At 63.9% G+C, this 13,910-nt stretch overlaps 7 protein-coding genes across 7 annotated transcripts; 6 read left to right on the top strand and 1 right to left on the bottom strand.

Moving 5' to 3' along the window:
• Window positions 1–37: 37 nt before the first annotated feature.
• On the top strand, window positions 38–896 carry AMSG_02163 (sterol-binding domain-containing protein; the record flags this gene model as incomplete). The annotated part of the gene is made up of 2 exons (XM_013905730.1): window positions 38–50; window positions 142–896. 2 exons carry the CDS (start codon window positions 38–40, stop codon window positions 894–896), a joined length of 768 nt encoding a protein of 255 aa, XP_013761184.1.
• A 30-nt stretch (window positions 897–926) lies between these two features.
• Window positions 927–3,551, bottom strand: AMSG_02164 (uncharacterized protein; the record flags this gene model as incomplete). The annotated part of the gene is made up of 2 exons (XM_013905731.1): window positions 927–3,464; window positions 3,533–3,551. The coding sequence occupies 2 exons, from the start codon at window positions 3,549–3,551 to the stop codon at window positions 943–945; spliced, it is 2,541 nt and encodes an 846-aa protein (XP_013761185.1). The 3' UTR covers window positions 927–942.
• Window positions 3,552–4,967: 1,416 nt separating this feature from the next.
• AMSG_02165 (uncharacterized protein) lies at window positions 4,968–7,237 on the top strand (the record flags this gene model as incomplete). Its single annotated transcript, XM_013905732.1, has 3 exons — window positions 4,968–4,970; window positions 4,995–6,114; window positions 6,153–7,237. The coding sequence occupies 3 exons, from the start codon at window positions 4,968–4,970 to the stop codon at window positions 7,235–7,237; spliced, it is 2,208 nt and encodes a 735-aa protein (XP_013761186.1).
• A 102-nt stretch (window positions 7,238–7,339) lies between these two features.
• AMSG_02166 (uncharacterized protein) lies at window positions 7,340–9,541 on the top strand (the record flags this gene model as incomplete). The annotated part of the gene is made up of 2 exons (XM_013905733.1): window positions 7,340–8,643; window positions 8,722–9,541. 2 exons carry the CDS (start codon window positions 7,340–7,342, stop codon window positions 9,539–9,541), a joined length of 2,124 nt encoding a protein of 707 aa, XP_013761187.1.
• Window positions 9,542–9,736: 195 nt separating this feature from the next.
• AMSG_02167 (protein kish-A) lies at window positions 9,737–10,557 on the top strand. Its single transcript, XM_013905734.1, has 2 exons — window positions 9,737–9,755; window positions 10,091–10,557. The coding sequence occupies exons 1-2, from the start codon at window positions 9,753–9,755 to the stop codon at window positions 10,310–10,312; spliced, it is 225 nt and encodes a 74-aa protein (XP_013761188.1). The 5' UTR covers window positions 9,737–9,752; the 3' UTR covers window positions 10,313–10,557.
• A 150-nt stretch (window positions 10,558–10,707) lies between these two features.
• AMSG_02168 (major facilitator superfamily transporter MFS_1) lies at window positions 10,708–11,898 on the top strand (the record flags this gene model as incomplete). The annotated part of the gene is made up of 1 exon (XM_013905735.1): window positions 10,708–11,898. One exon carries the CDS (start codon window positions 10,708–10,710, stop codon window positions 11,896–11,898), a length of 1,191 nt encoding a protein of 396 aa, XP_013761189.1.
• A 197-nt stretch (window positions 11,899–12,095) lies between these two features.
• On the top strand, window positions 12,096–13,290 carry AMSG_02169 (Ras-like protein Rab-2A; the record flags this gene model as incomplete). Its single annotated transcript, XM_013905736.1, has 3 exons — window positions 12,096–12,122; window positions 12,221–12,233; window positions 12,685–13,290. Exons 1-3 carry the CDS (start codon window positions 12,112–12,114, stop codon window positions 13,288–13,290), a joined length of 630 nt encoding a protein of 209 aa, XP_013761190.1. The 5' UTR covers window positions 12,096–12,111.
• Window positions 13,291–13,910: the final 620 nt, after the last annotated feature.

The raw sequence follows: 13,910 nt of genomic DNA on the forward strand, positions 1-13,910 counted from the left end.
AAAGGAGGAGGACCCAGATGCTGCTACTCTGCCAGGAATGACATACACCAGTTCACATTGTATAGTCTCTGCTCCCCCTCACCTCCACTCCCTTCCCACTGCCTCCTCACACGTCACGTCACGCATGCTCGGGAGTGACAGCGATCGTTGCTGACGGCTTTGCTGCGTCGGCCATCTTTGAGCAGCTCGCTGGCCAGCTGCCTCGCCCGGACATTGTGGGCAAGGTCAAGGGCGTGTACCTGTTCAACCTCAAGGCTGGCAAGACCAAGCAGGCGTGGACGGTCGATCTCAAGAACGGCGGCGGATCGGTGGCCAAAGGCAAGGTCGGCAAGGCAGACTGCACCATCTCCATGTCTGACGCCGACTTTGTTGATCTCATGGCCGGCAAGCTCGACGGAACCGAGGCGTACATGGCCGGCAAGCTCCGCCTCAAGGGCGACATGGGCCTTGCCATGAAGCTCACCGTTCTTCAGACCGAGGCCAAGAAGGCCCACGCCGCCGGCCCGTCCGCCGCTGCTTCATCTTCGGCCGCTTCGTCGCTCGCCGCCGATGGCTTCCAGGCCGGTGCGGTCTTTGACGAGCTTGCGTCACGGCTGGCGTCGTCACCCGAGCTGGTCAGCAAGATCAAGGGCGTGTTCCTCTTCAACCTCAAGGCCGGCAAGGTCAAGCAGGCTTGGACCGTCGACCTCAAGAACGGCGCCGGCTCCATCGTCAAGGGCAAGGCCGGCAAGGCCGATTGCACTGTCACCATGTCTGACGCCGACTTTATCGATCTTATGACCGGCAAGCTCGACGGGACTCAGGCGTACATGGCCGGCAAGCTCCGCCTCAAGGGCGACATGGGCCTCGCCATGAAACTCTCGCTCCTCGGCGACGCCAACAAGTCCAAGCTGTAGCACCTCTCTGTCAAACAACATGATTGCATCCTATCCTGGCGCGTCTTCATTCAGCCTTGGCCTCGCCAGTCACCCCTTCTTCGACGACGGCCTCCTCGCCCGGCGCCGTGCCCCGGAACCGCGGCTTGCCGAGCGTGACCGCCACACCGTGCCGGATTGCGTCGCGAAGGTGGTGCCGGAACCGCCGCCGGGTCCATCGCGCCTGCCGCGCCGCCTCGTCGAGGCACATTCGCACCATGTACGAGAGCACGTCAAAGGTGACCTGCTGCCCGCGCACCAGCAGCTCCGGCCCGCACACCGAGACTGCCGCTGCGTCGTAGTAGTCGCGCCGAAGCTGCGCCGACGCACACTCGGCCAGCGCCCGCCGCGCGAGCACTCCAGGCGCGTTCTCTAGCATTACATGCGGCGGAACGAGAGCCTGCGGCCAGGTAGCCATTGCTGCTGCCGCCGCGGCGCACTGCATCGCCTGGCGGAGCATGACATCGGCGTGGGCGGGCTCCGGCATGCCTGTCGCCGGTACCCGATCTGCCCACGAGCCCACTGCTGCCAACCGTGCAAGCGCTCCAGCTGTGGTCGTGTCTGGCGGCGCAATGGCCTCGACGTAGCTTGCGGTCACCGTCTCCAGCTTGGTCGCGCCGCCTGCACCGACGACCTCGCTCGCTGCCGCGCGCTCCCACAGCGGGACCGCCACAACGTGGCCAGCGTTCGGCCCGCACGAGCACGCTGTGTGCTGGATCCAGAACTGCAGCTGCTGCAGGCATGCCCGCACGTCACATCCGCACGACTCGACAAGCAACTCGACGTCGCGGCGAAGGAGCGTGACCCCAGCCATCAGCGCAATGAGCTGGAGATGCAGCGCCAGCGACGGGACCCGAACCTGCTCCATGGCGAGCGTGTGATACGAGCACCGCAGGCCGTCCATCTCGGGCGGCACAGCGTTGCAAGTCAGCAGAATCGGCTGCTTCGATTGCGTCACCAGCGTGTCGAGTGCCGTCCAGAACCCGCGGTCGTCGTCAAAGAGCACGTCGACCTCTTCAAAGAGCAGGATGGTCTTGACCGGCGGCTCCCGCTTGGGTGCGGCTGCCGGCTTGACCGGCTTGGCGACCGGCGCGCCGCCAAAGAACGGCGCCAGCGGCGAGCTTCCGGTCGATGCTGGCGTCGGCGACGGCGTTGCTCGCGCGCCAAACAGCGAGTGCGACCGCGTCGCCTCGCCGAACCTCGAGAGGATCTTGTGGCCCGACCGCAGTTCGCCCGGCCCGACCTCAATGACTCGGTACCCGAGCTTGGCCGCCAGCGAGTACACCACCTGGGTCTTTCCCGTTCCCAGCGCGCCCTGAAGAACGAGGACATCAGCGGTGGTCAGCTCCATCATTGCCCGCTCGAGCTCGTCCACGTCCGGCGACGCCGGCGACCACATCCCGTACAGCTGGTCCAGCTGCATCCGCTTAAACGTGCGCCGCGACTTGTCCTGCTTCCGCTGCCGCCGCTTGAGATTGGCCCAGTCGACGAGCCAGCTCTCAACGAGCTGTGCAACCTCGTCGGCGCACAGTGCCGCGCCCAGTGCCGCCGGCGTGTAGACGTCGACCCACTGCGCGTTGACCGCCCCAGCCTCGGCCGCTCCGCGATACATGGCTACGTACGACGCCATCTCCCGCGGGTCGACGTCGTACTCAACACACAGCGTGTCGATGACTGCAGCCATGTCCACGCACATCTCGCCGCTGCCGTTGTCGTCATCGTCGTCGGACACCAGGTCCAGCACTCGGGCATTGCCGCGCCAAGTAGCTCCTTCTGACAGGCTGCTGACAAACCTGGCCTGAGCCGCCCGCGCCACCGCCACACTCGGTACCTCGACCATGTCGGGAATAGCCGGCATGCCGGCCATGGCCGGACTTGGTGCGATTCGCGAGGCGTCCGGCTCCAGCTGCCGCACGTGGTTGGCAGGGCCGGCCGGCCACGGCGCGAGCGGCAGCGCCTCTAGCTCGGCTGGCGAGTAGCACGCGACCCGTCCAGGGACGGCGCTGCCAGGCTGCGGCTTCTGGGTAAAGACGGCGGCTATTGCGGTTGTTGCACCAAACGCCGAGTTGATATGCGCCACATCCTCGGCGTACCGCGCCTTTGCCTTGCGCAGCGCCCGCTGCTGATCCCGCAGCTTCTTGGCCTTGCGCTGCGCCGGAGTGAGGAAGAACGCGGCAGGCGACGGCGGCCCGCTGCTTGTCCCCACCTCGTCGTCCTCAGAACTGCCGGTCGTCTCCTCATCGACAACGCTGTCAGTGCCACCGCCCCCAGCGGGCAGCGACATGCGCTCTGCACTGGCCTTGCCACTTCCGCCGATAAAGGCGGTGAGCTTGGGCTGATGCGATGAGCCCAGCGCCTTGTTCCGTTTGCTCACCTCGTCGGCCTCGATCTCAAAGGCCAGCGTCCGCTTCCGCTTCCGCTTCTGCTTCGGACCCGATTTGGCCCGCGACCGACGCGAGGAAGCAAGGACCAGCGGGCTCTCCTCGACGACCACCACATCCGACTCTGACGAGAGCGCAATGACCGGTGTCGGCGACGAGCCGATGACCACTACGCCAGAAGTGAGGGCACCCGAGCCAGCCACCGAGTCTTGAACGATCGGATGTAAGGGAGATGACGTAGGCGATGAGTCTCCATGCTCAACAGTCTGCGAAGAGCCACCAGGGGAAGAGCTCGGCTTGTTGTCCATGTCTGATGGTGTAGATGAGCTGGCCATGAGTGAGGCAAAGGCGCACCGTGGCATGATTCTACCCCCGTCTTGCTCAAGTCCAGCTTGACGCAATAAGCCTCCTCCTTGCCCTATACGTATGAGTATACACAGACAGTGTATATATGTATGTATGTATGTATGTATGTATGTCTCTCTCTCTCTCTGTGCGTGTGTGGCCTTCTCTTCCTCCGTCTCGGTCTTTCCCTCGAGAGGTGTGGCTCCCTTCATCACTCGCCAACATGGCCTCTTCCGCTCCGGGTGCCATCCGATCTGGGGGCTGATGGGGATGGGAATGATGGAGATTGGAAATCAGAGAGCTCGACACTGGAGTGGGCGTTGTGAGGGTATGGTTCAACTTGAATCGCTTGGGTGGGTCGGCTTTGTTATGGCTGTAGTTGCCGGTGGCGGCTTGGGCTGTCTGTGCGGGACGGCGCGGGATGGTGCAGAATGAATGGAGTACGCTGTCTGTCTCGAGTTGCACCATCGCCACCACGCCAAGTTATGGATCTGTCATGGGTATTCCATGGATCTGTAATGATGGTCTTCTTCTGCCTTCTTCGCCGTCTTGCCCATCAGAGCAGACCTTGGCGCGGACGGACGCGCTACCACCGTTCCCACATCGCACCGCACTCATCCAACCCAGCGACCACTCTTTCCCGTTCCCCTTTTCTCTGATCAGCACTCTTCCAGCAATGCTCATGCCAGTAATGGGCCCGATTCGCTCCTAATCAGCCAAAGGATCAGTCGTACGACGAGTGCCCGTCCCATGGCCGAGTGACGCAAACAGCTTTTGGTTCAAGTGAGTTGATTATGAACCGAGGCGACCACCGAGTGGCGACAGCGACAGCGACAAGCCACACGTCTCGCAAGAAGGGCATGCCGCGCAGCCGGAGCCAGAAGGACGGAGACCCGTACACCCGCCGTGGGGGGAAGGTATGTGCGAAGAGGAAGGAGGAGAAGGGTGTGTGTGTGTGTGTGTGTGTGTGTGTGTGTGTGTGTGTGTGTGTATGTGTGGGAGGGTGTAGGGGTGGGGGCCAATGGCGGGAGGGCGGGGAAGGCTTGGATGCTCCCTTGGGCAGGGGGCGGGAAAGGGGAGGGGAGGGGGAGGGGGGGGAAGGGGTATTGAGTGAGGGAGAGGCAGATGGTATGGAGCCAATGTGGTTGTATGGTGGTATGGAGATGTGCGGTGGTGGTGGGTATTGTCTTTGTGTGGAGCGGATGGGTGGTGGTGGTGGTGGTGGTAGTGGTGGTGGGCGGGAGGAGGCATTTGGTGAGCGATTTTGCGGGGAGTGGGGCAAGTGGAGGTGGGTATGGCTGAGGAGAAGGGGACTGACTGACATGGCATGGTGTGGATGGATGGCGGGATATAGGGCTTTCTGGCACATGTGTTTGACTTTATTGGCTCGTCGGTCAAGACCTCTATTGCTTCGATCACAAGCTCGGAGGAGGCCAATGCTGAGCTGGCGGCGGCGGCGGTGGTGGCGGCCGAGTCTGCGGTCGGCCCGCCGGTAGCGCCGTCAAAGCGTGCTACTATTCCGGCGGCCAAGGTGTCGCCCGGGCCTACAGTGCCGGGTGTGGTAGCGGTTCAGACGCCGGCTGTGGCCAAGGCTGTGACAGCGCCGGCGGCCTCGACGGCTGCGCCCATGGTGACCGGGTCGTCGTCGGGCGAAGCTGCGATGGTGGTGGCCAAGGACCCATTCCTGGACGCGCTGCTGGACAAGCATCTCGATGGAATCACGCCAGAGCAGGCATCGCGGTACTCGCAGATTCTGATGCATTCGGCACAGCGCAACTCGCGCGGCGGCGGAGGCATGGCCTCGTCGTCGGCTGCAGCAGTGGCTGCGCTGCCGATGGCGACGCCGCTGACGACGACGCCGTTCCGGTTTGGCGCCAACGCCCCGTTTGGGTCGGGCATGCCGTCGACCATCAAGCCGAACCGCACGCTGTTCTCCACATCGGGCTTTTCGCTTCTGCCGGAGACGCCGCGCGAGAGCGGTCGCGGGCTGTCGATGGATACGCTGGCCAGCAACAGCAAGGCCAGTGCTAGAAAGGTTGGGCGCAAGCGGGAGCGGTCGCCGTCGGGCTCGCCCCAGGCCGCGCCTCAGTCGGCCGGCGCTCCGGCGTCGCAGCCGCTCACCCTTGACGACGTCCGCCACCGGACGGCGATTATTTCCGGATCGCGTCCAGCTAAGCGTGTTCGGCTGATGAACAAGAAAGCTGCGCCGGGAGGCGACGCCCGGGTCCGCCGCCGTGCCACTGCCGCGCCGGCGTCGTCGACCGCTCGGCACATCCTCAGCACGCTCTCGACGCCGCTCAACGACGCGCGGCGGTCTGCGCGCGCCAAGCCGCTGGCTCCGACCTCGACTACTTCGCCACTGATCACCCGCCGCCGCGCGCTGCTCCGCCGTCAGTCGTCGCTGCTGGCCACCAAGTCGGCAGCGTCGCTCAAGCGGACCCGTGACAACACCGACCAGGACGAATCACAGTCGGGTGGCTTCCCGACCCGTTCGCTGCTCGACCTTCCGAAGCCACGACGCCGGCCACCAAGCGCGCCAAACTCCGCGCCAACGACGTCGACTCTGATGCGGTCCATTCGTTCTCGTCAAAGCAGTTTGCAGCTGAGGCGAGTGCGGCGCCGACGCAAGCCGCTCCGGCCAAGGCCGAGCCTGCCAAGGCGGCGCCGGCTAAGACCGGCTTTAGCATCTCGAGCATGGCTTCCAAGAAGAAGCCGGCCAGCTCTGGTTTCTCGATGCCCAAGTCGACCAAGAGCGACGCGGCCAAGCCCAAGTCGTCGGGCGGGCCGTCGTTCTCCATTTCCGCGCTGGCCAAGAAGCCCAAGCCTGCGGCCGACAAGGCCGGCGCTTCGTCGGACGAGACTTGGAAGTGCATGGCGTGCACGATGGACAACAAGAAGGGCATTGCGGCGTGTGCCACGTGTACGACGCCGAACCCGGCTGCAAAGAAGAACAAGCTCGCCGGGTGGGGCAAGCCTGCCCCGGCCAAGGCTGCCGACGACAAGGCCGGCGCTTCGTCGGACGAGACTTGGAAGTGCATGGCGTGCACGATGGACAACAAGAAGGGCATTGCGGCGTGTGCCACGTGTACGACGCCGAACCCGGCTGCAAAGAAGAACAAGCTCGCCGGGTGGGGCAAGCCTGCCCCGGCCAAGGCTGCCGACGACAAGGCCGGCGCTTCGTCGGACGAGACTTGGAAGTGCATGGCGTGCACGATGGACAACAAGAAGGGCATTGCGGCGTGTGCCACGTGTACGACGCCGAACCCGGCTGCAAAGAAGAACAAGCTCGCCGGGTGGGGCAAGCCTGCCCCGGCCAAGGCTGCCGACGACAAGGCCGGCGCTTCGTCGGACGAGACTTGGAAGTGCATGGCGTGCACGATGGACAACAAGAAGGGCATTGCGGCGTGCGCCACGTGTACGACGCCGAACCCGGCTGCAAAGAAGAACAAGCTCGCCGGGTGGGGCAAGCCTGCTCCGGGCAAGACCGAGAGCAAGACCGAGGACAATGTCGAGGTCAAGGCGGAGAGCAAGGCCAAGGGCGATGGCTCGATCACGTCCCAGTTTTCGTTCGGCTCCAAGACGGCTCCAAGACGATGACTACTACCTTTGCTGGGTTCAAGCCGGGCGCTCAGGGCGAAAAGATCAAGGTCGTGGTGGAGGATCGCAAAGGACGACAACGCCGAGTTTGCGCCCAACGCCATGGAGTCGGAGTCTGACGACGAGGGAAGCTCCAAGTCTGCGCCTAAGGCCAAGTTCTCGTTTGGAGGCATTTCAAGCGCGGCGTCAAAGCTGAAGGCGACCGTGGCCAAGCACAAGAAGGCCAAGGACGATGCCGAGTCGAGCGGAAGGCACGCCAAGGGCAAGGACGATACTGAGGTCGATCTGCTTGACGAAGTGCCCGACGATCTCAAGAAGCTCATCGGCAAGGCGCCCAAGCCCAGCTCGGGCATCTCCATCTCGTTTGGCTCCAAGGCCACGAGCAGTGACAAGGCCAAGGACGACGCTGACAAGAAGAAGGGCGGTGCCGGCGGGTTCACGTTCGGCAAGCCCAAGGCCAAGGACGAGTCTGGCGAGGGCGCTGACGACAAGGCCAAGGACGACGCCGGCAAGAAGAAGAGCGGTGCTGGCGGGTTCACGTTTGGCAAGCCCAAGGCCAAGGACGAGTCTGGCGAGGGCGCTGACGACAAGGCCAAGGACGACGCCGGCAAGAAGAAGAGTGGTGCCGGCGGGTTCACGTTCGGCAAGCCCAAGGCCAAGGGCGAGTCTGGCGAGGGCGCTGACGACAAGCCCAAGGCCAAGGCGAAGACGCCGAGCATGGGCAAGTTCTCGTTTGGCAAGCCAGCCAGCATCGAAAGTGATCTGGCCAGCAAGGCCGAAAACAAGACCCAGGAGAAGCCAAAGGCGGCGCCGGCTGCGGCGCCGGCTTACAAGCCGCTGAAGAAGGCGTCCAAGGAGCGGCTCCGGCAGCAGGCCAACGAGGCGGCGTTCAAGGAGGACGGCTTTGCGCCATCGGCGTTCGAGGGCGAGAAAAAGGCCGAGGAGAAGCCAAAGGCGGCGCCGGCTGCGGCGCCGGCTTACAAGCCGCTGAAGAAGGCGTCCAAGGAGCGGCTCCGGCAGCAGGCCAACGAGGCGGCGTTCCAGGAGGACGGCTTTGCACCGTCAGCGTTTGAGGGCGAGAAGAACGAGACCAACGCCGACGTGACCGCTGAAAAGGAAAAGCTGAAGGCCAAGTTTGGCAAGACCGAGTCTGCGTTTGGCAAGGGCTCGAGCTTTGCAAGCAAGAAGATTGCGTTTGGCAAGAAGGCCGATGGCGAGGCGAGCAAGTCGTCCGAGCCGGGTAAGTTTGCCTTTGGCAAGCCGAGCGCCGCGGCCAAGCCGGCCGCGGCCGCGGCCAATCCCGCAGACGCCGAGGCGTCGACGCCCAAAGCCAAGCGGTTTGCCTTTGGCAACCAGAACAAGTCGGGCGAGAAGAAGGCTATGCAGCGGTCGGACGGCTCAGCTATGTACGTGTTCGGAGGGAGCAAGCCAAAGCCGGCGACGACTGACCCACCGGCAGCGACGGCGGCGGCTCCGGCCGCCAGCGCTACGCCGTTCTCCACCGGCATTTCCAGCCAGCCCAAGGGCTTTGGCCAGTCGAGCAGCAATGCAAAGCCGAACCCGTTCGGCGCGCCGCCTGCCATGCCGGCGTTCGGTGGCGGCTCCAAGCCTGCGTTTGGCGCCGGCGCAAGCGGCGGCAACCCGTTTGCACCGGCGGCGCCGCCCAAGCCTGCATTTGGTGGTGGCGGCGACGGCAACCCGTTTGCACCGGCGGCGCCGCCCAAGCCTGCGTTTGGCGGCGGCGGCAGCAATCCGTTTACACCGGCGGCGCCGCCCAAGCCTGTGTTTGGTGGTGGTGGGGGCGGCAACCCGTTCTCGCCGGCGGCGCCGCCCAAGCCCGCGTTTGGTGGCGGTAGCGGTGGCGGCGGAGCGTTTGGTGGTGGCGCGTTTGGCGGCGGCAACAGCGGCGGCGGCGTGTTTGGCGGCAACAGCGGCGGTGGCGCGTTTGGCGGCAACAGTGGCGGAGGCGCGTTTGGCGGCGGCAACAGCGGCGGTGGTGCGTTTGGCGGCGGCAACAGCGGCGGTGGTGCGTTTGGCGGCGGCAACAACGGCGGTGGTGCGTTTGGCGGCGGCGGCAACAGCGGCGGCGGCGCGTTTGGCGGCGGCAACAGCGGCGGCGGCGCGTTTGGTGGCGGCAGCAGCGGCGGAGGCGCGTTTGGTGGCGGCAACAGCGGCGGTGGCGCGTTTGGTGGCGGCAGCAGCGGCGGCGGAAGTGGCAGTGCTTCTAACATCGGCATCCCGCTCGCCGACCCTGAGACGCTGGCCAAGCGCAAGAAGGTCAAGGTCCGCTATAAGCGCCGTTAAGCGAGCACCATGATAAACGTGACGTGTAATCTCAATTCGATGTACGGGCTCTTGTGCAGTGTGCGTAGCCGGCGGCAGGTGATCGGGTTGTCTGGCCGGTGGCGAGAGGAGGCCGAGCTACACCCCCGCCAAGCTACCCACCCCCGCCAAGCTACCCACCCCCGCCAAGCTGCCCACCCCCGCCAAGCCCTCTCTCCAGAGTCAGACCACTATGGTACGTGGTGTGTGTGTGTGTGTGTGTGTGTGTGTGTGTGTGTGTGTGTGTGTGTGTGTGTGTGTGTGTGTGTGTGTGGGGACGAGGAGGGAGGGTGGGGTGGAGGGAAGGGGAAGGGCTCGGGTGGGCTGGGTGGTCGGGCTCCCCCTCTCCGTGGCTTGATCGGTGTCGGTCTCACTGTTGAGCGGAGAATTGTGATGGCCGGGTGCTGGGTTGGTTGTGCGATGGGCTGATGATCGATGGGCTGTGCGATGGGCTGTGCGATGGGCTGATGATCGATGGGCTGTGCGACGGGCTGATGATGGATGCGCTGGGTGACTGCCTTGAGACCACAGTCGGCTCTGCTCAACTTCCAATCGCTGCTCTTTGTGGTGCTCCTCTTCATCTGCACCTGCGCATACATCAGAGCATATCGCCCACAGCTCATCGATGCTAACAAGACCGGCGTCTTTGGCATGGCGTTCAAAGCTGCGCGCATAGGTGAGCGGCTATCGCCGTGGGTCTCGCTCTCCTGCATTGCTATGGCTGGCTACATCCTCTTCGTCGACTCTCGCTAACCCCAGAGCACTGCTCGAATGTTATCGCATGATCTCAACATCAATATGCTGTCCAGTGCCACCTGTTTGCGGACGCCGCCATCAGGACGCAACCTGATACAAACACCGCTGGGAGTCAGCCTCTCCCTACTCGCCTAGCCTGCTCGTCACGGACAAGGACGCAGCTGGCGATGCGCCGCATACCGGCCATCTCCCGCGCTGGCCGGGAATAATCAACCCCATGGCATAAAGACCAATCGTAGCATGGCGAGGCAGTCCGGGCTGGTGGTCGGGCGAGGCGGGCTGGCGTCAGGCTTGCGGTGTCCGGCGTCCTGGGTGTGGACCTGACTGGCTCTGCTGGGAGAGTACTCGACTGTGCTGGAGGCGGGGTTTTCAAGGCAGGGAGCAGGTTGAGTATGCTTGCGCTTGTGTTTGTCTTTGTGCTGATGGACGTCCTTGGCTTTGCACTCGTTCTTCCGTTGCTGCCGTACCTGGTGTCCGAGCTTGCGGCGCCCCCGTCGCTGGTGGGCACACTGCTGACGGCCAACGCGGCGGCTCAGCTGGTGGGTGCGCCTCTGCTGGGCTCGATGTCAGATACCATTGGTCGCCGGCCGGTCCTCATCTTTGCCGCCTGCTGGACGTGTATCTCGTTTGCCCTGCTCGCGGTGAGCTCCTCGCTTGCCATGGCTCTCGTCTCACGGGTGCTGGACGGTCTGCTCGGCGGCGATGTCTCGCTAGCTCTGGCGTACGTCTCGGACATCACGACCGAGGAGAACCGGGCGCGTGGCCTCGGCGCGGTTGGTGCCGCCTTTGGCCTTGCTTTTATCCTCGGCCCGGTCATCGGCGGCGTGCTTGTCTCGTACTCGCTGATGGCGCCGGCGCTGCTGGCGTCGGCCATTGCTGCGGCCAACGCTCTCGGGCTCTACTTTTGGCTCCCCGAGTCGCTGGCGAAGAAGCCTGCTGCTGACGAGAGCGCGACAGGTGGGCTGGCGAACATCTCGCGATGGGATCCGCTGGCATTGCTGCGCGGTGCGCTGGCGGAGACCGGTCTTGCGCCGCTGCTGATCCTCCGCACGGGGTACTCGTTCATGTTTATTGCGTGGGAGGCCATGTTTGCCACCCACTACAAGTCGGTCTACGAGCTCCCAGCGCGGACCGTCTCGTGCATCTTGGGTCTCGTGGCGCTCATGTACGCTGCTGTACAGGGCGGGGCCATTGCGGCGCTGACGAAGCGGACGCGGCCCGAATTGCTTGTGACCGTCAGCCTGGCGGCGATGGGCGCGGCTCTTGGCCTATGGCTTGCACCGCTGCCGCTGGCGATATCGCTTGGCGCCATGGCGATCTTTGGCCTCGCCTCGGGCGTTGCCAACACTCTGCTCAACGCGCTCATCTCGGTCCAGGTCCCGCGGCACCGGTTCGGTTCGGCGCTCACGCTCTCGTCGGCGCTCGGCTCGCTGGTCCGGGTTCTTGCTCCCTCGGTTGTTGCGCTCTCGTTCCAGCTCACCGGCTCACACCTGGCGGCCATAGGCCTTTGCGCGGCCATCGGCCTCGCCGCGTCTGCCTACGCCCGCTCGGTCTTTGCGCCGGCCAAGCCGCATGTTGATTAAAGCCCCCAAGGCATGCGATCGGAGGCTGGGTCGTACCCAAGCGCTTAGCGAGACGCAAAGGTGGTGGCAGTGGCTGTTGTTGACGTTTGGGCGAGTGGGCGAGCCGGCGGGGCTGTGAGGCTGCGAGCGGGCAAGTGGGCAAGCAGGCGTCTGACCCGATGTCCGCCAACGACCGACCGGCGCCGTCGCGACAACACACCACTCTGCACAGGCATGTCGTACAAGTACGTCTTCCCCTCTCCTCCCTCCTCCCAACCTGCTTGCACCCTTCCACCACTCACCTGACCACCTTCTCCTCCCCCCCTCCCCTCCCCATCACCAGCTACCTGTTCAAGGTAAGTGACATAGGCAACGCGGCGGGAGGAGGAGGAAGCCACACGCGCGGTGTGGCAAGCCTTCCCTTCGTGACGACATGACAGTCGGGGGGGAAAGAGAAGGGACAGAGGCCAATGTGGTTCGTAGGAGGGGAGGGTGGGTGGGTATGGTGCACCGTAGGTGGTCTTTGTTGGTCTTGTGGTCTTGGTGTGGGTGTGGGTGTGTGGGTTGGTGTGTGGCTGGTCGGTCGGGCGGCTGTCGTCGGTAATCGATGATGATGATGATGATGGGCATTCGTTCGGTGGTGGTGACGGTGTGGATGGAACACAGGATCCAAAAATTTGGCCGATTTGTGGAAGGACACGGGGGTGAAGGGGTGATCGGGGTACGAGACAGGGAACTCATGGATGGAGACTTGCATGTGGGGTGCTTCTATTCATGTTATGCGACGGATGGGAAACGGCGGCATAGTACATCATCATCGGAGACACGGGCGTGGGCAAGTCGTGCCTGCTACTGCAGTTTACCGACAAGCGGTTCCAGCCGGTGCATGATCTGACGATCGGGGTCGAGTTTGGCACACGGACGATCACGCTTGATGGCAAGGAGGTGAAGCTGCAAATCTGGGATACGGCGGGGCAGGAGGCGTTCCGTAGCATAACCCGGTCGTACTACCGTGGAGCAGCGGGCGCGCTGCTGGTGTACGACATTACGCGGCGGGAGACGTTCAACCAGCTTGAGACGTGGCTGGAGGACGCGCGGCAGCATTCGAACGCCAACCTGACCATCATGCTCATTGGCAACAAGTCGGACCTGTCGCACCGGCGCGCTGTCTCGCGGGAGGAGGGCGAGGCGTTTGCCGAAAAGTACGGCCTCGTCTTTATGGAGACCTCGGCCAAGACCGCCGACAACGTCGAGAGCGCCTTTATCGGCACTGCACAGACCATCTACGAGAAGATCAAGAACGAGGAGTTTGACCCGGACACCAACGGCGTCAAGGTCGGCCCGTTGCAGAGCGGCGGTTCGGGCGGCTACGGCGCAGGCCCGTCCACAACCGCCAAGAAGGGCTGCTGCTAGCCTGCATCTTCGGGCGCAGATTGCAGCGTGATGGTGAAGATAATGGCAACGATGACGGTGTGGGGGTGCTTTACTACGAAAAAAAGAAGACGTGGCCGGTATGAGTGGACATCTCTGCTGTTGTGTACCATGTGTGTGCGTGTGCGTGTGCGTGTGCGTGCTGTGAGTAGAGGGTGTGCATGGGCGCTCGTGGCACCAGGGAAATCTTTGGCGGTCAGGGACAGGCTTTGCAGGCCTGGGGAACGTTGTATCGTCACTGAAATCAGACTGACGTGCAATTCCAATCATCACTCCACCCTCTCAACCACCCTCCACTCTCTCGCACTAGTTGTACGTACCCATAAACAAGCTTCTGCTGACAACAGGCGGGAGAAATCCATCGCACATGCAAACACAAAAATTCGAGACTTGGACCACACCGCCTCGAATATATTGCCGCCATCCCCCACACCCACACCCTCCCTCGCTCCTCACCCGGCCAGCCAGTCAGCCAGCCTATCCACCCCGCCCCGACGCCCCGACCACCGGACCGCCCCCCCCCCCCCCCCCCCTCCCCCACATCTCCCCTCTTCCCCGCCTCCCCTACAACGTGAGCCCAAAAAACCAAAACACGGCCAGAG

The sequence above is a fragment of the Thecamonas trahens genome, assembly GCF_000142905.1.
Source record: "Thecamonas trahens ATCC 50062 unplaced genomic scaffold supercont1.8, whole genome shotgun sequence".
NCBI classification, from domain to species: domain Eukaryota; order Apusomonadida; family Apusomonadidae; genus Thecamonas; species Thecamonas trahens.